Source organism: Paramisgurnus dabryanus, chromosome 20 (genome assembly GCF_030506205.2).
Source record: "Paramisgurnus dabryanus chromosome 20, PD_genome_1.1, whole genome shotgun sequence".
Classification (NCBI taxonomy): Eukaryota; Metazoa; Chordata; class Actinopteri; order Cypriniformes; family Cobitidae; genus Paramisgurnus; species Paramisgurnus dabryanus.
This window is the reverse complement of record NC_133356.1, coordinates 6,091,949-6,115,055: the sequence shown is the minus strand read 5'-3', so window position 1 is coordinate 6,115,055 and position 23,107 is coordinate 6,091,949. Positions and strand designations below refer to the sequence as shown.

General features: G+C 36.3%; 2 protein-coding genes across 3 annotated transcripts in view; both read left to right on the top strand.

Annotated features, from left to right (window-relative positions):
• Positions 1-8,445, top strand: part of chp1 (calcineurin-like EF-hand protein 1) — a 28,070-nt gene extending 19,625 nt beyond the window's left edge. Inside the window, exon 7 of the mRNA XM_065296131.2 lies at positions 6,782-8,445. Within this exon, the coding sequence (XP_065152203.1) occupies positions 6,782-6,835 (54 nt within the window). The 3' untranslated portion in view covers positions 6,836-8,445. The remainder of the gene's footprint in view (positions 1-6,781) is intronic.
• Positions 8,446-12,214: 3,769 nt separating this feature from the next.
• On the top strand, positions 12,215-22,207 carry khdrbs1a (KH domain containing, RNA binding, signal transduction associated 1a). Of its 2 annotated transcripts, XR_010546965.1 has the most exons (11): positions 12,215-12,465; positions 13,750-13,871; positions 14,052-14,168; positions 14,272-14,418; positions 14,644-14,783; positions 14,954-15,200; positions 15,365-15,438; positions 17,304-17,362; positions 17,626-17,806; positions 20,812-20,866; positions 22,068-22,207. XR_010546965.1 is itself a non-coding variant. In XM_065296130.1 (9 exons), exons 1-9 carry the CDS (start codon positions 12,357-12,359, stop codon positions 17,733-17,735), a joined length of 1,125 nt encoding a protein of 374 aa, XP_065152202.1. In that variant the 5' UTR covers positions 12,215-12,356; the 3' UTR covers positions 17,736-18,562. The 2 variants fall into 2 exon arrangements, 1 of the variants encoding a protein (XP_065152202.1); XM_065296130.1 differs by lacking the exons at positions 20,812-20,866; positions 22,068-22,207 and having other exon boundaries at positions 17,626-18,562.
• Positions 22,208-23,107: the final 900 nt, after the last annotated feature.

Here is a 23,107-nt window from a genome sequence, read left to right as displayed (position 1 = left end):
CCTGAGGAAGGACCTTCTTTCTCAAGGAGGGGGCACATTATGGCACCCGCGCCCCGACCTGTGGGATCTCCATGTATGGTCGTTGAGCGCGCGCAAGGTTTAGGTGATTTACCACAAACGGTATCTAACACAATCAACGCGGCACGAGCTCCGTCTACGAGACGGGCTTACGCGTTTAAATGGAACCTTTTCGTCACCTGGTGCTCTTCGCAACGCGAGGACCCCAGAGAATGCCCTATTAACACCGTGCTTTTATATCTTCAACATAGGTTAGACGGTAGGCTGTCACCCTCCACCATTAAAGTTGATATCGCCGCTATTTCTGCTCATCACTCACTTATTAACGGCAGAACAGTTGGCCAGCATGATTTGGTTGTTAGATTTCTAAGAGGCGCTCGCAGGCTAAACCCCTCGCGCCCTCCTTCTATTCCTCCCTGGGACCTGTCCATGGTGCTGAAAGCCCTTCAGGCCCCCCCGTTCGAGCCTTTGCAGTCTGCGAGTCTGAAGCTTTTATCAATGAAAGCTCTGACCCTGCTAGCATTGGCCTCAGTGAAGAGAGTAGGGGATTTACATGCATTCTCTGTTGACGACTCGTGCCTTCAGTTTGGTCCTGCTGCCTCGAGTGTAACATTGAGGCCCAGACCAGGCTACGTGCCCAAAGTTCCCACCACTCCTTTCAGAGACCAGGTGGTGAGCTTGCAAGCGCTGCCCCCGGAGGACGCAGACCCAACCATGGCTTTGTTGTGCCCCGTACGCGCACTGCGCCTCTACGTGGATCGCACGCAAAGCCTCAGGACCTCAGACCAGCTCTTTGTTTGTTATGGTGGCCAGCAGAAAGGGAAAGCTGTCACTAAGCAGAGGATGTCTCATTGGATAGTTGATACTATCGCCCTGGCTTATAATCTTCAGGGTATTCCTTGCCCCTTTAATTTGAGAGCGCACTCCACACGGAGCGTTGCCTCATCTTGGGCTCTAGCTCGTGGTTCCTCGCTAACAGACATCTGTAGAGCTGCTGGTTGGGCGACACCTAATACGTTCATTAGATTTTACAGTGTTCGTATTGAGCCTGTATCCTCTCGTGTTCTTTCCTCACCAGGGGGAGCACGGAGAACAGTCTCACAGGTCGGCTTGCAGCCTCCAACTGATGATTCATAAATTGTGTCAGTATGGAAGGCCTTCAGAACAAAAATGCGTAATGGTTTGAATTGTTCTTCCTCCGCTGCCTTGGCAGCCTTTGTTGCGGAGCATTGGCTGTCAGCCTTCACTAGCTGCATCCTCGCGAACCTACGTGTTGGCTCGGGCTCCACATTGTGTCCCACCGGGTTCCATTGTGAGTATTTTTCCGTGGGGTTAATCCTACTAGCCCACGTTTCCCTTAGCAGAGCACTGCTTTGCTTACACAGCCACGGCTGTCATTTATACCTCAACTACGGTTGACTTTCGCCCACCAATAGCCCTTAACGGGGCGGTGGCTTCCGCAGCGTCCCTATACCGCTCAGATAGGGCGCTTCCCAGTCGCTGGCACTACTGTGGGGTTAAAGGAACATCTAGTGCCCGGCCTTCTGCCTTAAAACCTAATTCTCCTTATCCTTAAGTGGAACCGGAGGGCTTTACGCAGACACTGGAAGAGGTCAGCCCCTAGTGGCGTTTTGGTAGGGATTCCCAATTCGTCGGTCACGACGTGACGTCGTAGTGACCGACTGAAAGGGAACGTCTCGGTTACGTATGTAACCCTCGTTCCCTGAAGGAGGGAACGGAGACGTCACGTCCCGTCGCCACAGGTGCTGCCACCTGCTGTTACGGCCGGTCACACTTTCCGGCTTTCTCAGCGAAAAAGAAGCTAATTTCCTCATTTGCACCTGCTGCTTATATACGCACCTGGCGGGGCGGCGCCAGCATTATGCAAATATCTCAATGCCAAGTTCATTGGCGTTTTAGTAGTATTCGAAGCAGATTGGTCTCTCTAAGCGAGTTCCCAATTCGTCGGTCACGACGTGACGTCTCCGTTCCCTCCTTCAGGGAACGAGGGTTACATACGTAACCGAGACGATCGTGTTAAAGCAAGATAAGGGATGTGCAATAATTTGCATGCAATATCATGCGCATTTTGTCAGTAAAGCTGGTTGCAATATACATGCCTTGATATGGCCCAGCTTGTCAGTGAACTACGGCTTTTGTGTAGTAAATGCCGCTCCATCTGAATAGCAGCTGATGGCGATTTACTACTTATCGAGGAACTGGCTTTACTGACGAGATGCGCATGATATCGCATGCAAATTATCGCGCATCCCTAAGCAAGATCTTATTTAAAACCACTCGTTAATTCTGCTAATTCATTTAATACCTCCTTTTGTGTTTAAATGATAAAATAATAGCATACCTGTAGCTCAGTGGTAGAGTATTGCATTGCATTTGCGCAAAAGGTTGTAAGTTCGATCTCAGGGAACACAAATAATAATAAAATATATACCTTATAATCATGGCTTGACTTTAACTTTTTTGCTCACCAGCCACAGTGGCCAGTGGTTTTCCAAATTTAGCCACAACTTTGTTATTGGAAAAATACATGACTTTGGCATGCTAAAATTACTTTTTAAAGATTGACACCCAAAATGAGACTCACACTTTAAAAATCGTAGTATTTTTGTCTTGTTTTCAGTAAAAATATCTAAAAATTCTTAAATTAAGATGCTTTTTCTTGATGAGCAAAACGACCCAAGAAAATAAGTCTAGTTTTTAGACCAAAAATATCAAATTTAAGTGCATAAAACAAGCGAAAAAATCTACCAATAGGGTAAGCTAATTTTTCTTTTGAATTTTTCTTGAATTGTTCTTGAATTTAGTGTTTAAGAAAATTTTTCAAGATTTTTTGGCTTACCCCATTGGCAGATTTTTTTGCTTGTTTGATGCACAAAATCACTTAAATTTTACATTTTTGGTCTAAAAACTTGATTTATTCTCTTAGGTCATTTTGCTCATCAAGAAAAAGCATCTTAAAGGGATACTTCGGCCAAAAACGATATTAAACCCATGATTTACTCACCCCCAAGCTGTCCGAGTTGCATATGTCCATCGTTTTTCAGACAAACACATTTTCGGATATTTTAGAAAATGTTTTAGATCTTTCAGTTGATTAAATGTAATGTTACGGGGTCCACCCATAGTCCACGACCTTCAAGTCCAAAAAAAGTGCATCCATCCTTCACAAATTAAATCCAAACGGCTCCAGGATGATAAACAAATGTCTTCTGAGGGTAATCCGTGCGGTGGTGTTGTAGAAATATCCATATTAAAAATTGTATTAACGTAATCAACTACCTTCCGGTAGCGCCGCCATCTAAGTCTCATCCGCATTTAGGATGAGAGCTTACGCAGCGTACTGCTGCTGCTCTGTCCCCCCGCCCTCCGAAGTTGTCATACGTCACTAAGAAAAGTGCGTACACTACGCTAATACTCTCTCCTGAATACAGAGGAGACTAAAGATGGCGACGCTACCGGAAGGTAGTCAATTACATTAATAAAATTTTAAATATGGATATTTCTACAACAACACCGCACGGATTACCCTCAGAAGACCTTTGTTTATCATCCTGAAGCCGTTTGGATTTATTTTGTGAAGGATGGACGCACTTTTTTTTGGACTTGAAGGTCGTTGACTATGGCTGGACCCCGTAACATTACATTTAATCAACTGAAAGATCTAAAATATTTTCTAAAATATCCGAAAATGTGTTTGTCTGAAAAACGATGGACATATGCAACTTGGACAGCTTGGGGGTGAGTAAATCATGGGTTTAATATCATTTTTGGCCGAACTATCCCTTTAATTTAAGAATTTTTAGATATTTTTACTGAAAACAAGACAAAAATACTAAGAAAACTTTTTCTTTAAAAACTTTTTTTGCAGTGTGAAAAACAGTCTGTCCGTCAAGAAAATACAGCTTGATTTAAGAATTTTTTTCATATTTATACTGAAAGCCAGACAAAAATACTAAGTAAGAAAGTCATTTTTTGCAGTGAAGTTAAGGGCGTTTTATAGTCGTGCGTAGGTCCTACGCGGCTATCCGTAGCTCTGCGTAGCCTGATGCGCACCTCACAAAAATTTTAACAGCGCGTCAGATCTACGTGGACCGCAAGCGCTGTGATTGGTCCACCAGAACCCCTCCCGTCAGGTAAAAAAAACTGCATCATAGGTATTTCCGTTTGTGATGGTGAAAACAAAGATGAGACAAGTTGAGGAGTGATTTAACTCAAACTGCATCAAAAGTCGCTGTTTATTTACTTCCATCATTGCTGGTCTTTTAAAATTATACACAACAAGTTGCTGTTTCTTCTTCGTTTGTGGGTTAACTTGCTTAGCTTTTTCTTCTGTGACTTCTGCTGCTGCTACTGTGGTTACACGCGTGATTACCGCCTCCCAGCGGTCTGCGGGTGTGCTTGCACGTCGACGTGGACGGCGATGCAAAAGTATAAATGAAAACCGACGTGGAACCTACGCCGTCGCGGCTACGCCGTAGGACCTACGCACGACTATAAATCGCCCTTAAGGCATATAGCTTCTAGTGAATGTAATAAAAGCGGTTGCAGGGGTGTGAAGGATTAACTGGAAAGATAAACACATTCACACAAAACTAGACAAACAATTTAATTGTATTAGCTACAGCAGTAAACACTGCTCAGTCAGAACATGAATGTTATTGTCAACTTGTTTATGCAGTTTGTATTTCATAAGCTTGATTATGGTTTCTGTTAAAAGTGATTTAAGACTTCATTTAAGGCGCTAATTTACTGACACATGTCAAGGGGGCATGTTGGGTAAGAGTACAGAAGCACAGTATGATGTGTGTATCCCTCTCTTTAAAGTTTAATTTGCTCTTATCTGCTTAGATCTCCATGAATTTCTCTCGCTCAAAGCACACACTTTAAATGCCTTTAATGCCATCGCATATCTTTCCACTTGCGCAAAGTGTGCGTGTGTGCACTCAGACTGCGTCCTGTGCTTTCACAAATCCATCAGCGCTGGAGCTCTCCATGGTAAAAAAAAAAACCTTCAACTTGGTGCAGGGAGTGCTCATGGGAGTTGTGGTTTCGTAGCGTCGCACCGCACAGTGTTAATTATTTTACATGGCTTTAAAGAAAACTACAATTTCAAAATTATATTCAACCCAAAGTGGCTAGTTACCCGCCACAACTGAACTCTACCCATATTTGGCGGGTTGGTGGGTGTTAATGTCAAGCCCTGCTTGTAATGCACTGTAAGTCACTTTGGATAAAAACATCTGCCAAATGCAAATATTATTGTAATACAAGATTAAAAGATTATTCAACTTTCATAAAAAATTCAGATCATTTCTTTTCCCCCATGTCATCAAAGATGTTTATGTCATTCTTGTTTGGTCTAGATGAAATTAAGTTTTTTGAGAAAAACTGGATTTTTCTCCATATAGTGGACTTTGGGGACCTCAACAGTTTCAATTCAACATCAAAGGGCTCTAAATGAGGCATAAGGGTCTTATCTAGCAAAACAAATGTAATTTTCACCCAAAACCACAACTTTGTAATGCGCCAGGATCTCACCCTGTCAATCTTATGTATATTTTTTTTTGGGCAACAATTACGATCGTTTCCCTAAATAAAAACGTTATGCCTTGTTTGGGATCGTTTAGAGCCCGTTTAAGCTGCATCGAAACTGCAAACCATTCACTGAAAAAAATGTTATGTTGAATTTACTTAATTTTATTATGACAAGAAGATGCACACAATTAATTTATCTAACTCCAGATATATTTTTTAAGTTGAGTGTACTTATAATTTATCAATTGAGTGTACTTATATTTTACATGTAATTTCAGATTAATTTTATTCATAATTATTTTGTGTAGAATTTGCTAAATTTTTTTAAGTTCAGTACACTAAAATTAATCATGTGCAAACAAATCAATTTAATGGTTTAATTTCTACATACTAAAATTAAGATAATCCAATTGTTTTTTTAATCTCTTATTCTATTTAACTTTTCACATTTAACTGCCACATTATGTTGAGCAAGTAAGAAGAGACTCAATAGATCTCAGTACTGGCATAAGCACAGTTATTGCTTACATCATGATTTTCATCGTGTCGCCTATTGTCTATACACAAGCACCACTCTTCTGAATGATGGTAACCACAAAACTCAAAACAGAAACAGAAACTCTTCTAAATCTCAAAGATAATTTAACCTGAAACACTAACAAGTCTTTCTTTTTTGTTAAAAACACAAAAAATAGCGTTTAATTTCAAATTTTACTCTCCAAATGCAGTCCCATGCAAAGCATGCTGGGAAGTACAAGCCCACTGCCTAGTTGGTTATATTTACTTAAATGATTCGAGTAGTTTCAACACAAAATTTCCTTCTTACAAATTTGGGTGGATTTTACATAATAAAATTAAGTGAAATTTACTCAATAATTTGTTAATTTAGAATTAACTTAAATTTTTTGTGTTATTTTTACTTTTTATATTTTTTAATAGAATTTAATAATTTATTTTAAGTTAAATTTACTAAGGCACAGAATCATTTTTTTCAGTGTTGAGGTCCATTATATGGAGAATGTTTTCCTCAAAAAAAATTTATTTATTTGAACAAAAAAAAACATAAACATCTTGGATTGCATAGGGGTGAGTAAATTATTGTAATTTTTTTATGAAAGTGGAGTTATCCAAATTAACATGAGATGAATAACAGATTTTTATTTCTGACTGGACTTTACCATTAATACACTCGGTTTCCTCTCCTCAGGTGTTGGAAAAAGTGGATGTCGAACAGAAGATGAGTATCCGCTTCCTGCATTAAAGGTCAAACGTGTTCTACTCTCTGATTGGACAATATCTGTGTCTATATAAATAAGACACACCCCCTGACTCTGCTCTCTGTGGACTGATTTGTCCTCTTTGCTCTCAGTCAATGTTAATCATAGTGTTAAACTTGATCACTGTTATGGTTATGTTTTATTCTCTCTCGCACATTGATTTGCTATAAGGGAACATCCTGGTCCCCTCACTTTTAAAAAAAGTCAACATGCATACGTTTCTCTTGTATATTACATTTTATTTATTCCATATTTAATGCCCCCTTTGCTTTCAAGAGGGGCGTAAATGTCCTTGATATAGGCTCACCCTTGTGACTTTTGATGTCATGATTTGTTCACCTTAATCAGCATCTTAAAGCCAAATTTGATGCTTATGTAATAAAGAAATGTGTTTCCGAAAATGTTCATGAGGAATGGATCTATGAAACTCCAGGCCGGCATACCTCACACTTCATTCTTCTTCTGTAGCAGGGATAGGTATTGTTTTCTTCTTGTTATAGATATTTAGTCAATGAAATGGCTAAACTGCTTTTATTTTAAAGAAAAATTATCAATCTTAGCGTCGTTTGTCTTTAAACACCTTACTAATAGATAACAAGCTCATATCTGTTTAGTATTCAAGAAAAGAGCGATCATGTGCCCTTATTTTATTTTAAATATCCATTTTAAAATGACATTTTAAAAATGAATTTCTGTGCCGTTAGCATCATTTAAAGGAATTACAGGAGGCTCAGTGTGGTTGACCATAAAAACATTGACTGTACTGCTGCAATACATTTAGGCGGAGTCACATTTGGGAGGAAAATTGTATGAAAACTGTAATTTGCTTGGTTTATTTTAATGTTTACCTTAGTATTAAGTCTTTGGAATGTACCTCCTCCTGTGTTTTTTTTTGTGTGTGCTAAAGACAAGAATAATACCTTGATTTGAGAAGTCTGGACAAAAATAATAATAGACCTACATTTACGGGAAAGACCCAAGTCAAATCTAGGGACCAAAACATTTTGGGTGGGACTTTTGTGCTGGGTCAGGAACAAACTATTTACATCTGCCTGGCATCGTTTTGCAGACCACAAGCACCCACAGAAGATTTATTTTTAGTAAAAAAAAATGCATTCTTAAATTTGGCCAATTTAGTTTGATTCCGCTGTTGGCGCAGAAATAAAAATGTTCTGCTTGAACTGGTCAGTTTCCTGAAACAAAGCTGTTCTGTGTAATATCTCCTGTTTGGTTTATATTATTTGAGTTTTTATGCACCCTTGAGAGAGCCGAAACTGTGCTCCCATGTCAGTGCCCCACGCTATTGTGTTTGCACACAGCCTGTGATTATTTTAACTGTTGACTGAATGTTTTAGCAGCGTGACAAGGACAGCTTTTATTGCTTTTTGTGTTTGCTTTATATGGGCAAAATCAAAATAGTTTCTGTGCCCTCCGTAGATGTAAGCACTGGAAATTATCTGATAACATGACGATAAAATCTACCTATCATTTACAGGTACTTGAAATAAATGCATTGCAGATTCTTTATGTACAGATTTATTAAATCATTTCTTATAGAGTTTGATTTGTTGTGCGACAGCATCATGGACAAACTTCATAAAACATTTTAATGTAACTTAATAAGCTTATTATACAATTGAGATGTGAAGTCTGTGACCTGATTCAAATAAAAACAAGTGCCATAAAATCCAGTGGTTTTCTTTCAGCCCACATTTAATAAGGTTTAAAAGCAGAGATATGAAGCTTACCCTGGTTGTTTAATATTCAAGGGATTATTTAATGAAATATTTTTATTATTTAAGCTGTTTGATGTCTTTTTACATTATGATAGATCATACTTTAAAGGGTCAGTTCAACCGAAAATTTTTACTTTATAATTAATTACTCATCCTCATGTCATTTAAACCCACGGGGCTGATTTTCCAGACAGGGATTTGACTAGTCATTGACTAAAATAAATGTAAGCTGTCCAAACTGAAAACCACTTGCACTGACATATATTTCATTATTTAAAGGATTAGTCCATTTTCTTAAAAAAATCCAGATAATTTACTCACCACCATGTCATACAAAATGTTGATGTCTTTCTTTGTTCAGTCGAGCAGAAATTATGTTTTTTGAGGAAAACATTCCAGGATTTTTCTCATTTTAATGGACTTTAATGGACCCAACATTTTGGATGACATGGTGATGAGTAAATTGTGGATTTTTTTTTTTTTTTAAAGAAAATTGACTAATCCTTTAACTAAGGCCTAGTCCTGGTTTAAGATAATCCTTGTCTGGGAAATCACCCCACAATGTTTTGTATTGTTTTTCAAAACCTAAATGTGTTTTTTTGGGAGATTTTGGATTCTGGTGACCTTAATAGTAACCCAGAAATTCTTCAATTTTCAAAATGCCTCAAAAGTGTTAAATACTAACTCCACTTATTTTAAGTTTTCTGAAGACATGTACTCCTCTACTTTCTTGTTGTGTATATCACTGCTGTTTTAGCTGTTTAAAATTATTTAAAAGCGAACATCCTAAAACTGCCTAAACAACAACTCTGATAAAGAGAAGTGAAAGAGAGGCACAGGTCAAAACTTTCATCAAATAATTAATTATATTTCAGTTTATTTTTACCAAACCCTTTTCTATGCCTTTTGGACACTTAAAATATGACACGGGTCAAGTGGAGTTTAGCACATTGGGTCCTTTTGAAGCTTGAAAAGTCGGTCACCATCCACTTCCATTGTAACCAGAAACCCCAAAACAAATCTGCAATTGGGTTCTGAAGAACAAAGAAAAACACTGGGAGTTCAAACAACATTTATTTTAGGATGTACTATCACTTTACATGTGCCAGCAGAAAAGATGTGAAATATGACAAAACATGACATTATTCTAAAAACACAAAGTAGTCTGAAGCTGTAGAAATCTGATGGTGGGGAACGAAACTGTAAAGCAGACTCGAATGTGATGTCTAATGACCGAGATATTTACATTCAGCACCCATTCATCCATTGTCCTACCTCAGACATGCTGTAAACTGCCCCATTTATGCTTCCTTGTCTGCCCACATTCACACTTCTGTCCTGTGAGATTCAGGATTGCCCTCAAACATTATTCTTTTGTCTCTGTTCTACACACATTTACACGTTTACCTCTATATGAAGCAACACGCCCGCAATTTAAATCCACTCATCCTTGGCCTTTGTATAAAATGCCTCTGGAAACTTTAAAACATCACTAAATGTATAAAAACTTTATTTTACTGATCTTTGGTTATTGCATGTTTAGCGTTCTCCACTACTACAAATAAACGTTCATGCATTTAAACATTTTTTTTCAAAGAAATCATTTACACTTAATATTAACAACATAACCACAAGACAACAAAAATTAGTCTGCTATATCAATTTTTTATGTTTGTATTGTATGGTACTACAGCATTAACTGCACTTACTCTACATGTCACTTATCTTATCTGTATGTTTTGCATGCTGTTTAGTGTGATGTTTTGCATGGTATTTGTGTCATTGTGACATTGTTAAGCTTTGTGTTTTAATGTACATTAGTGTTATAGTCAAGACCAGTCAAGATAAGACCAAGGTAGGCGGAGAACAAGTCTGGAATAAGATTAGACCAGAACTCCTCAAATTCATTTAAAAGATCCATGACCCTAATCCTAAAAAATAATAATAATAATAAAAAATTCAGAGGGAAATTTTAGGAACTGTCCTTGGTTTCTTTGAGCAAACAAATAGTAAGGAGCTGATATGTTGATATATTGATGTGTTTTAACCAAGCACAAAGTTCTTTGATTGCATTAAAAGCAGCAAGTTTCATATTCAATCAAATTAATGATTTTACCCATATGGGTTACCCATAATTTTAATATATTTCAAATGTACAAAAATGGCCAAAAATATATGTGCTGAAATGTTTTGTATATTTTAAAATATATTTTAAAGCATTTCAATTTATGTTGCATTGGAAGAAAAACTTTATGTTACAAACCTGTAAACATAGCAGGTTTGAAAAGGTTACAATTAATATATTTCAACTGGAAAAAATAATATTATATTTTATACTTACTTATACATGTTATATTTATACTTTATAGATTATTATTTATAAAAAAAAAAATATTTTGGCCAATAAAAATATATTTTTTGCTGTATGGGTTATAAAATTTGAAATTTATTTGTAGCCCCTGAAATACATTTTTAAATATTTGTTAATATATGAAGGTTAAAACTAAATATATTTAATTAGGCTTTACTTTCTACAAAAGGTATTTAGCATATATTTAAATCATATTTTTGGCCAGAGAAATTTATTTTTTACTGTATGGGTAACAAATAAAGCAGACAATACATCGGCAATTTATTTATCAATGCAGCTGAGGTCTTAACCGTTGTGTAAAAGAGACATTAAAGACTTTTTAAGATGTAAAATAAATATTTGGTGTCCCCAGAGTATGTAGGTAAAGTTTGAGCTCAAAATACCCCATAGATAATTTATCTCTGCACTATGGCAGTGCCGTGGTTGGATAGTGCAGATTAAGGGCAGTATTATCCCCTTCTGACATCACAAGAGGAGCCAAATTTCATTTACCTGTTTTTTCACAAGCTTGCAGAGAATGGTTTACCAAAACTAAGTTACTGTATTGTTCTTTTTCACATTTTCTAGGTTGATAGAAGCACTGGGGACCCAATTATAATACTTATAACACAAGTTAGATTTTCATAATATGTCCCCTTTAAATAAAATTCTAGTCTTTTTCGTGTCAGACCAAGACAAGACAAAGACTGGTCTTAGTAATTCCAACACTATTGTACACAATTTGTTTTTGTCCTGTATTGTTTGCACACTGTACATGTGTGTCTGGTCTGCACTAAATGGTCTATGTGTATGTTTCTAGAGTCATGCTGGGTATCTGTTATTATGTTTGTATTATGTGTACAGCTTTGCTGTAAAGTGTCTTTGTGTAAATGTGAACTATAGAAACGCCCTTTAGTTTACTTGGCCAATAAAGTTCTAAATTTCGTCCTAAATGGATGGGTGGGGCATTCCGGATGTTTCTGCAATTGGCCAGAGGCTGTTGAAGTGGTAGATAAATAGCGTGGTCACCTGGTCCTTGTTACTTTTCGCTTCGCTGTAGAATGGACCAATCATTGTGCGCGATTACCGAATAAGAATTTTTTTTACTTTTTCCAAATCACATAATTATCCTAAAAAGTACACTGAGGTGTTTTTTTATTTCAAGATAGTATTTTTTGCAATTAATTTATTTAAACTGCTACTACTGTAAAGCTTTGTTTGTTTTTTTTTTTTACTTCTGTAAAGCTTCTTTAACCGAGAGTCGCGCCCCGTGACGCCACTTCCGTCTCTGCGTACATCCGCTAGGCCGCTATTCTCTTTGTGGGGAGAAGCAGAAACGCTCGAGCACGCTTGTCCTCCTTCATTTTCCCTCTAAATCTGCTTGGATTCTTTTCGAAAGCTCTGTAAACGCGAACAACAATGGAGGATAAGAGAAAGAACGGTGATAGCAAATATCTGCCCGAATTGCTGGCGGAGAAAGACAGCTTGGACTCTTCATTTACGCACTCCATGAAATTGTTAACCGCAGGTAAGTGCGTCTTTAACAAATATTTCTATATATCTATAAAATCACTGAGAAAAACAGATTACAAGTCGCTGTTGCTTATTTCATTGTTTTAGTCATTATTTTTTTTTCATTTATGCTTATAATAATGGAAGTGCACGTGCGTTTGATGTGCGTTTGTTGTAGGCCGAATTTTTTCCTTTGTGTCCTATGCGGCCTAACGTATGCAATGTTACGCAATGTTGTTTTGTGCGTTGTATTTATTGCATAACTCCATTATTTTATATCGCGTATTAATTGTGGTTATAGTTAGCTGTTTTATGTATCGCACCGAGGATCTGGTTATTTGGCGGTTAGTTCATATTTCTCGGCCAATGTCTGCAGGCCGCGCTCATAGGACGCCTGGTTTCGGACTCTTATTACGTTTCTTGGTTACGATAACGGAATCGTATTAAACTAATCATCTTTATTCACGTGCAAGCTCATTTTATTTTTGAAAACGGTTTAAATATACATGTACACGGAAATCTTTTGTTTGGGCTCAGGAACGAGTGCACATGTGTCTCGTGGTTGTTGGGGGAGGGGCGTGTCTACGGTTTAAAAACCTTATAGCGTCAGTGTGGTTTGTTATAAATTTAATACAAAATGTTTTAACTTTAAATATTTTATTGGATTGTGTATTATGGACGACGTATTTTAAACATTAATATTATTACAGCAAAATGCACGTAGTTGATTTTATAGACGTGTGCGGTAAAATACAAAGGGTTGAGAAGAACTGGACCTTGCTGTTTTTCATAGACCTCTTTGTTCACCACCTTAAGATAAGCGTAACACAGTTAAGTCATCCGGTGTTTTTTGTCACACATTTTGCTAGAACAATGTGAAGAGAATCTTATTGTAAATCATTCGCAAGATTGTAGGTTTAATTCCTCAATGGGAACACACATTGATGAAATATGCTGCATAAAGTCCCCGTGAACCGGAAATTGTGATCGACTTTACCTCCTTGTGATGTATTTCCGAGTGAAATGGAATATCTAGTAGGCGTGGCTTCTGTTTTCCACTGAATGAATTGGGTAAAGAAAAGTGTGCGTTTCATTAAGAAAAATGAAAGTTGGAGGGGGCGGGGTTAACAAATGCTCCCACCCATACAATCTAGCTGACGTCATCAGAGAATGATTGCTACAATATGCATTTTCAGATTTTGATTAAAGTTTCTGAGGGCACATTTTTATTATATTTTTTAAATAATGGCCTGCATGGGAAAATTTTCAGGTTTTATAAATGTAAATATTTTTCTTGCAGAGATCGAGAGGGTTCAGAAAGGTGAAACCAAAAAAGAGGCGGAGACATATCTGGATCTGTTTACTGCAAAGAATGTGCGTGTGAAGGAACGAGTGCTGATCCCTGTGAAGCAGTACCCTCGGGTAAGTTTTAATTAGGCAGATTACAATGTTTAGACCCCTGTGGTCATTTAAAGTTATTGGTGGAGTCTAATTTTGGGGCTCCTGTAACATCTAAAACTAATACTGAAGTAGGCATGATCACAAGCTAACGCAAGTAAAGTTTTTTTTGCCTAAACGCATAATTTTGTATTTTCCCCCCAGTTTAATTTTGTAGGAAAAATTCTGGGGCCACAGGGCAGCACTATTAAACGCCTTCAAGAAGACACAGGAGCAAAGATTTCAGTTCTGGGCAAAGGATCCATGAGAGACAAGAACAAGGTAATCAACTAATCTTGATTATCAAATGCGCATGCAAATAACACAAATGAAATGTCCTGATTATTAAAGATCTAATTATGTGTTCATGTGAATGCGCCTGTAGGAAGAGGAGCTGCGGAAAGGTGGAGATCCCAAGTATGCTCATCTGGGAATGGAGCTGCATGTGTACATTGAGGTCTTTGCTCCCATTCCTGATTGCTACCTGAGGATGGCTCATGCGATGGATGAGGTCAAGAAGTTCCTCATGCCTGTAAGTATGAACAAACACGCATGTTTCTGATGATTTTGACATTAGTATCTTCCCATGTGTCAGTGAATATTAGATAACTGGTGGTTTTTGAGCTGGGTTGACTGGATCCAACTGTGGAGTATTTTGCAAAACATGATCTTTTTTTGATTGTTCATTTGTTTTAAGCTTAATATAAATATTTAATAATTTAGTTGATTGCATCTTCTTATTTCTGTTGAATGTCAGGTGGATAATGTTGACGAGATGCATCAGGATCCTTACATGGATCCAGGTTATCTAAATGGCTCCCAGGATATGGCTGCACATGGAAGAGGTGCCCCACCAGGCAGGGGACGAGGTGGCCCACCACCCCCAATGGGACCTAGGTGAGAAAACCAAATGTGACCCATTAAAGTGTATTTTATTTGTTTACTCTCTATCATTACCTTCTATTCTATAGCAGTATAGTTTTATTTGAATATAAACCGCAGTCTTACCCATTCAAGTAAAAATTTAGTCAATTACTCAATGCTAACCCATTTGTGTTGGCCTTTAGGGGTCGTGGTATGCCTCCTCGTGGTGGCGGAGCTCCTGGACGAGGAGGTCCTGGGCGAGGAGCTGCATCAAGGGGGTCGTCCTCTGTGGGACGAGGTGGACCTCCACCCTCCGGACCAACCAGAGGAGGTGGATCCACTCGGTCGAGACCACCAGCACCTGCTCAGCGTATGGCACCTGCACCCTCTCTCTCTCACCAACAGCAGCACCACCAGCACCCACCGAAAACTGAAGGCTATGGAGAATATGTAAGTGTACGGTTAAAGAATTTCTATGCAAATCCAATTGTCAATGTTTTTATAAAACTGCTTTGGCTCTAAAATGTAATTGGTTTTGATATTTTTAAGCATAAAATTTGTCACACTGTATGCCTTTAGTGTTTGTATTAAACTCAACATGTCTTGTTTCTCAGGCCTATGAAGAACAATATGCAGAGCCATCATACGAGGGATATGAAAACTATTATAGCCAGACCGCTCCTCAACCGTAAGTGTTTGCATCTCGTTGTGTTTTCGACTCCATTTCTCCTGTTTTTGCAAAATATTCTTCATATGCAATGCTTAAATTTGAGTGCTAGGCAATTTGTGGACTGTGAGATATTCAGTGTTTGTCATTTTTGTAATTTTCCCCACAATTGTAAAATAAGCCATTGTAGCAATGCTATTATGATATTTTCACAATGCTTTCCCTTTGACTGTGATCAATTTTAATAGCATCCCTAATTTTTGTAACGGTGTCATACGATTCATCTGTTTTGAAATAAAAAATATTGTACCTGGAAAAAGGTATACACTGTTTAGGCTTGAATGTATTGCACTGTGTGACCAGCTTTGTTAAGACAGCGTTGCCAGGTCCTCTGCCTTTTGGTGGAGTTCTGAATTGGCCTACTTTTAAAGGAATATTCCTCTTTCATAAAAAATCCTTATCACCCCTAAGTAATCAAAGATGTTTGTCTCTTCGTTCAGTTGTGAAGAATTTCCTTTTTTGAGGAACACATTCCAGGATTTTCTCAATTTTGGCGTGATTATGCAATGCATAAGTTCATGCTGGGCCGTCACACAGCTAGTTCAGACGAAAAGTTTTGGTTTAAAAGTGCACATTTTTAAAATTTCTTCCCGAAAACGACTATCGTTTTTCTTGGATAAGGCCATTATGCTTTGGATGGGATCGTTTATTTTTGGAAAATCCTGGAATGTTTATCTAAAACTACTTAATTTCTTCTCGACTGATCAAAGAAAGACAAAAACATCTTGGTTTACTTGGGTGAAAATTCCTTTAAACAGTCTCTGCACATTGATGGTTTCTCTGCGTGGTAGAGATGAAAGTATTTGGTTTAAGTTGTTGGTATTTGGGCTGTGAACAGTCATTGGGATGCACTTGGACTAGTTTTGAATGGCCATTGGGCTGGTTTTGTTACGTGAACCTGGCAACCCTGATAGGACAATGACGAAAGCAGCTTTTTGTTAGTGCTTTTGATTAATAAAGGTTTAATTTTATGCCTTAATATTAGTGAGTTTGCATTTGTTTAGTTAGTTCATAGCATTTTTATGAAAACCTTAAAGTGGGAAATCCAGGTTTTTATTACTGTAACAACGCATGTATATCACTTTCATTTCATAATGGCTTATTCATTATTAATAAAATAATGTTAATTCTCATCAAGGTCTTAAGTTGAAGATTAAAATGAGATTATTAATCATTGGCAAAATTTCCTCACAGCACATCCATGAAGACTCGATTAGTTTTGTTTTTATATTTTGACATTTTAAAGATTTTTATGTGAAAGCTGCGGAAACTATATTTAATGCTTAAAATATCAAAACCAAAAAGATTATTTTATTAAACTTTGAAATACTGTGCAGGGCTCGAAGCAAAATGTTTATACTGGCCCCAATAAAAAAGATTTCAGGTCACATATTTAAAATAATTCAAAGTCAAATATAATTGTATGTATACTTTTTATTTGTCATTTATTAAGACTGAGTTTCTTTAAAATGGAAAATATTCTTAAATTTCACAACTTTTAAACGAAAAAAGAAACATAAAGAAAATGTTTCATTTGTCCTAGTAATTGGAGGGCGCTGCTGCCTTAACAACTTGTTGCTGTACCAACCAACGGATCAGTCTTTTTTTTTCTTCTCTTTTCGATTAAGCAACTAATCGAAATAAACTGACCGATTAATCGTCTATGAAAATAATTGTTAGTCGCAGCCCTAAAACGCACCTTTTTATTGGTGCAAGTTAGAGAAAGTTTTAATGTGTACAAATTAAAAATTTGAAGTAAGATTGTTGTTTTTCTCTATGATGAAATTTCCAGTCCTAAACAAGAATTGACCTTTTCCCCTTTACAGAGACACAGAGTACTATGACTACGGTCACGGAGAAGCGCAAGAGACCTATGAGTCATACGGTAAGTTTGTCATTTATTAGAAAGACTATATTGAATAATAGCCAATTACCAATCATTTTATTCTGGAACTAGTATAAGCTCTGTCCGGGAAACCTTCACTTTGTTTACCAAAAAGTTTGATGATTAGCAGAGATTTTTCCTATGAGCAATAAACCTGGTACCTAATGATAACATCTTGGCTTAGTTAACATTGTATGTGTCTAATTTTATCTGAACTGCACTTGTATGAAGTGATCTTGAAGAATGTGCGTTTGTGTTTGTAGCTGAAGATGATTGGGACAGCAGTGCTTGGAGTAGCGGAGGAGGAAAAACCGCGTCAGCCCGCCAGACCAAATCTTATCGGGACCATCCTTACGGGGGCGGCCGATACTAAACGCTGTCCTGTGTGAAATCACTGCGGTTGCGTGGGCAGCTTCTCCTCTTAACCTCTTGTAACCACCTAAAGTAATTCTAGTTGTTTTTTGTTTGTATTTTATTTTGATTACGCAGCGTTTTAATGTTCTGAATTACTCCTAAATAGGATTCATTTTTAGATTTGCGATTATCCTGTGCTTAACACTTTGCCTTTCAGTTTTTCAAATTGTTGTTTTTCCAAAAGTGGTTAAATGTTTCCGCTACAAAATGGTTATCTGAATGCTAGATAATTAGCTGATTAGCGTATGTAAACTTGATATGCTTAAAAATGAAAACAAAACAAATGCCTGGCAATGTTAGCTCACTTAGCTTTGTTTCAAACGCGATTTGTGTTAGAGCAAAATGATAAACTGCCAGATCAGGGATGCACAAAAACACTAGTTCCTGTACAAACCAACATGCTTACAAATTTAATGAAACAATATCATCTGGTTTGAGACCAAGTTTTCTTTATAAATAGTATCCAAATTTAATTTTCGAAAAAATTCAAAATTCTAGCCATTTTCGAGATGCCATGGGTACTTGTTTTGGCATGAGCAAAATCAATGTTTAAAATTGTTTAAGTTTTGCTTATTAGTAGTTAAGTCAGGTAAAAATACAGACCCTTCAAAGCACTGTACATACATTATTCAAATATCACGAAGTTGTTTTTGTGTTCGTAGCTTTGTAGTTCTCCAAATATTAGCAAACTTGTGTGAATTGGCTAACTAGGGAACTAAACCTGTCAAAAATGTGTCCTAATGAAACTGTCAATAAAGCATAGTTTTTCTTTTACATCCTTAAAAACGTTGTATTTGACTGCTGTTATTATCAAACTGCTTCAAAATTCTGCATGTCGTTTTCAACATAACACATAGGTGGGAAAACTTTACCTAATGCATAACTGTTCATTATGCAAAATATATTGTGTATAAACCGTTGATAAATAGTATACAGTTAGTAGTTATTTGCAATAAGAAGAGCATGCAAATATTATACTACTTCAATAAATGTCTTGTACAGGAACAATTGACATCCAAATAGAGCAAAAAATGTCAATTTATGTTGGTCCCCCAATATGTAATTTTTTATTTGTGCAAATTAAAGGGGTCATATTGTAAATTAATTAAACTTTGCATAAATGAATATTGAACTCCAAACTTCGTTTTTACAACAAAATTTCAAACTAGCTTGTGTACAGTGTTAGCAGCAGTTTGACCTTGATGATTTTGCGAATCTGTCACAATTAAATGCAGGTTTCCAACAAGAATGTTTACAAGTCTTAAACGCACAGCAGGTTAAAATGCTTTTAAATTTATGGGGCATTGGGTAACATTTAAGTGAATTTTATTGGGATAATCTATGATATGACCCCTTTAAAATAGTTTAAACGCTAACAATGATTTATACACAATACAAGTCAAACTTGAAAATGCAATGTGTTTTATATACCTGTTCCCAAAGCGTTAACCCTGTTGCTACCTCGTATCAGTCACTAAAGCCCTCTGATGTTACAGAGATTGAACTCTCCGCATGTCTGTCTTCTAATGAAAAGGATCTTGAGGTAAGACCTGAAGAGTCTCCTCTAAAAGCGCAAATAGTTGTCTTTTAATAAAGGTAATGTATACATACAAATGGTTACAAAAAATGATAGGTTTCTGGTTCTCATATATTTGTCCCGGAGCAAGCAAAAGAAACGACGTGAGATATTCACAGAGACGTGCTTTTGATTTCATGTCAAAAGTTCAGTCTTACTCGACTCTCGCTGGCTTAATAAAAAACAAAACCGGCGAAGAAGGCGTAAAGTGTAACGCAAGCTTCAGAAAGGTAATACCAACCCTAAATTTCTCTCTTAGCACCACTTCATTCACTTACTTGTATACAAATTCAAATTTTGTTAAAAACCACAAATATTCCTAAATATGGCTAATACATATAATAAAACATAACCTTTTAAAACCACGCTTGGTAGATTCAGTAGAATGTGTTTTTTATTATATACAAATCTTGTTTTAAAAATCAAATAGATATTAGTTTTTAGTCAAAATGATACTGTTCTTATAAAAATAAGTTTTACTAAATTTTTTACTAAGTTGTACAAAAGACAAATGTCCTGAAATCTAACAAGCTCATAATTTATTTGGGTCAATGACATGTCATACATATTTTTGGGTCTGGTGGCAATATTTACTTTAATTACTCTATACATTTATGATGTTTTGCTTAAAACCTATTTGGTTTAAAAATATTTTCATATTGGTGGTATAGCATTGGTTAAAGCACAATTTAATTGTATTTAAGTATATTTATGAATTTGATATCACAGGCAAAAGTGCAATTTGTAAATTTATTGCAGAGGTCAGGTGGTGCAACCAAAAAGTCATAGGGTGCAACTGCTACAAATGCACCTAGAAAATAAAAAAACATTAAGCTAAATAATTTAAATAAGCTAATAACTTTGCTTATTAATTAATATCTTATGTAAGGAATAATTGACTATGGGCCGTTGAATTAAGATAATGAGTCACACCCAAGGTGGTTACACCGCGGGTGTGCATCATTTAAAAATAATTCAAAGGTCATTCAAAATTATTGCTCTGATGCCTTTTAAGACATTTTAAAGGTTAGGTGTGCGGTTATTGAGAAATAATCAACACCCATGGAACATTTCTCAACCTATCAGAATAAAGCATTCAACAGCCCAGTGGTATAATAAAAGCAATGCTATGGGTGTCAAGTTGTAATACTTACATTTTTTTATTTCTTAAATTTATAGTTATCAAATGTTCGTTTTACGGTAGACCTCTGCCACATATATTGGTTGTACCACCTGACTTTTTTAAATGGGGATATCAAACATCATAAAATGTACTGAAATGTTGTTAAATAAGCAAAATGTTTTAAACCGATTGTTCCAGACTCAAAAATATGGATTACACCCATTTCCAAAATATTTTTTAAGTTTATACAAGCTTGTCTTGTCATTGACCCATTTAGTCTCTAGTCTAAGATTTTATGGACTGTTTATTAATTTTTGTATTTCTTGTGTTGCTCAGTGACTGACCCGGAGAGATTTGTCTCCAGACTGAGTTCACCAGAAAACTGCAACAGGTGGAGTATATATAAACACATGTTATGCTATGATAAAACACTTTTTTTCTCTCTGTGGGAAAGTCTAGTTGCAAGTCTGACACACATTTACAAAAGTAATTTGCTATGTTTAATAAAATCCCTCTACCTATTTATATCTTTAACAATCCTTTAAAACTGTCATTTACTGAAGTTATTTAAAATATTTGCAGGATTTTAGCCTGGTTACAAATCATAATACATTCTTAGACATCTACAAAAAATAGCAATCTATGTCCTTGGGCGATCTTAACACTGAAATATTGCAGGCGCTTGTGGAGATGTTGGTGCAGGTCTAATAGGTTTAGGCTGTGCCAGTTTTTTTTTCCTGTGCTGTACCTGACACAAACTAATAGTGAGATAAGATCTCTGAATATGGGCTACACTATCAGTTGTGGGACTGTTTGTTCGTATTACTGAATTTATGACTGCATTTTTTACATAAAACTTATAACCAGTGTTGGGTGGGTAACGCATTACAAGTAAAGTACATTACTCGTTATTTCAGAAAAGTAATATTACTTAAAGTAACGTATTACTTTTTAAATGTAGACATTAATATTTGAGTTACTTTGTCAAAAAAGTAATGCAAGTTACTTTTTAGTTTATTTCGCTAAATTGTTTACTAAATTAAACTAAAAGTAGTCACATTATGTGCGCTATGCGTACGTGCCTGGGTGGGAACAGTTTGAGTCAGAAACTGAGATTGCAGGCCGGAGGTCGACATTTTTGTGGTGAAATATGTGATTTCTAAATGGAGAACTTTTTAGTCATAAACACCTGCAAGCCCTGGAAGAGATCAAGCCTCAGTTAAGAAAGTTACTAAAAAGTAACGCAAGCATTACTTTCCATGAAAAGTAAACAAGTAACATAATTAGTTACTCTTTTGGGAGTAACTTATTATTGTAATACATTACTTTTAAAAGTAACTTTCCCCAACACTGCTTATAACCGTATATCTCAAAGTGGTGTTGAACAAGAGCATGATATTGAAAGTTTCCTCAGGCTCTTACAAGTGAAATTTTAACTATAAAATCTGAATATTTCTGCAGATATTTTTTTTCGAAACAAACTTTTAAAACATCCCACTTATGCTTTTGTAATAGAAACTGTCTTTTTTTTTGATGAATTAATGCAATGTTTAATGGCTGTAAATGTTCATAGATTTTTTTTTCTGTTGCAGGCTTTTGTTGCCCTTTTTTTATTTTTTTTACTGAAGAGGACTGGCACGTTAATGAACATGACTTTTTACTGTATTTTATATTTTGCTACTTTTATACGAACACTTTGATATTTCAATAAATGTTCATGTTTTTTAATGTATTCTTTGTTTTATTAAGCTTCACACTTCATCTGAAAATGCCATTTACACAGCACACATTTTTGCAGCAGTCATTTCACAGTGCTATACAGTGTTGGGAAAGTTCACTTTCTACATGAACTAGTTCAAAGTTCAGTTCACATTTTAAAATTAACTAATTCATGATTCAAATTTCAAAATTCACAGTTCCAAAAATGAACTAATTTATAGTTCTTTACCCATATTATTAAAAAAATTATTGGCATTATAGCCCACATAGAACCACAGACAGCAATTATTTAACAGTTTTAACACTGAAGCTAAATGCGTCAGATTTCATCTTCATATCTAACTTTAAATCCTTATCCAACCAGGGTTTACATTAGCATTGGGGCAAAAAAGTATAGTCCGCTACCAACTGTGCAAGTTCTCACACTTAAAAAGATGAGAAAGGCCTGTAATTTGTCATGGTACACTTCATCTATGAGAGACAAAATCTCGATTTTTATAGATTTATTTGTAAATTATTGTGAAAAACGAGTATTTGGTCAATAACCAAAGTTCATGTCAATACTTTTATACACCCTTTGTTGGCAATGACGGAGATCAAACGTTTTCAACGTCTCCAAGGTTTTTACACACTGTTGGTAGTTTGGCCCATTCCTCTATGCAGATCTCCTCTAGAGCAGTGATGTTTTAGGGTTGTCGCTAGGAAACACAGATTTTCAACTTCAAAGATATTCCATGGGGTTGAGATCTGGAGACTGGCTAGGCCACTCCAGGACCTGGAAATGCTTCTTACATAGCCGCTCCTTCATTGCCCGGGCGGTATGTTTGGGATCATTGACCCAGCCACGTTTCATCTTCAATGCCCTTGCTGATGAAAAGTTTCAGTCAAAAATTTCACGATACATGTCCTCATT

Excerpts from the sequence above, each read along its gene's own strand:
- khdrbs1a (XM_065296130.1), top strand. The coding sequence starts at position 12,357 with ATGGAGGATAAGAGAAAGAACGGTGATAGCAAATATCTGCCCGAATTG. Across the intron at positions 13,872-14,051 it reads CTGTGAAGCAGTACCCTCGG|TTTAATTTTGTAGGAAAAAT; the intron begins GTAAGTTTTAAT and ends TTTTCCCCCCAG. Across the intron at positions 15,201-15,364 it reads CTGAAGGCTATGGAGAATAT|GCCTATGAAGAACAATATGC; the intron begins GTAAGTGTACGG and ends CTTGTTTCTCAG.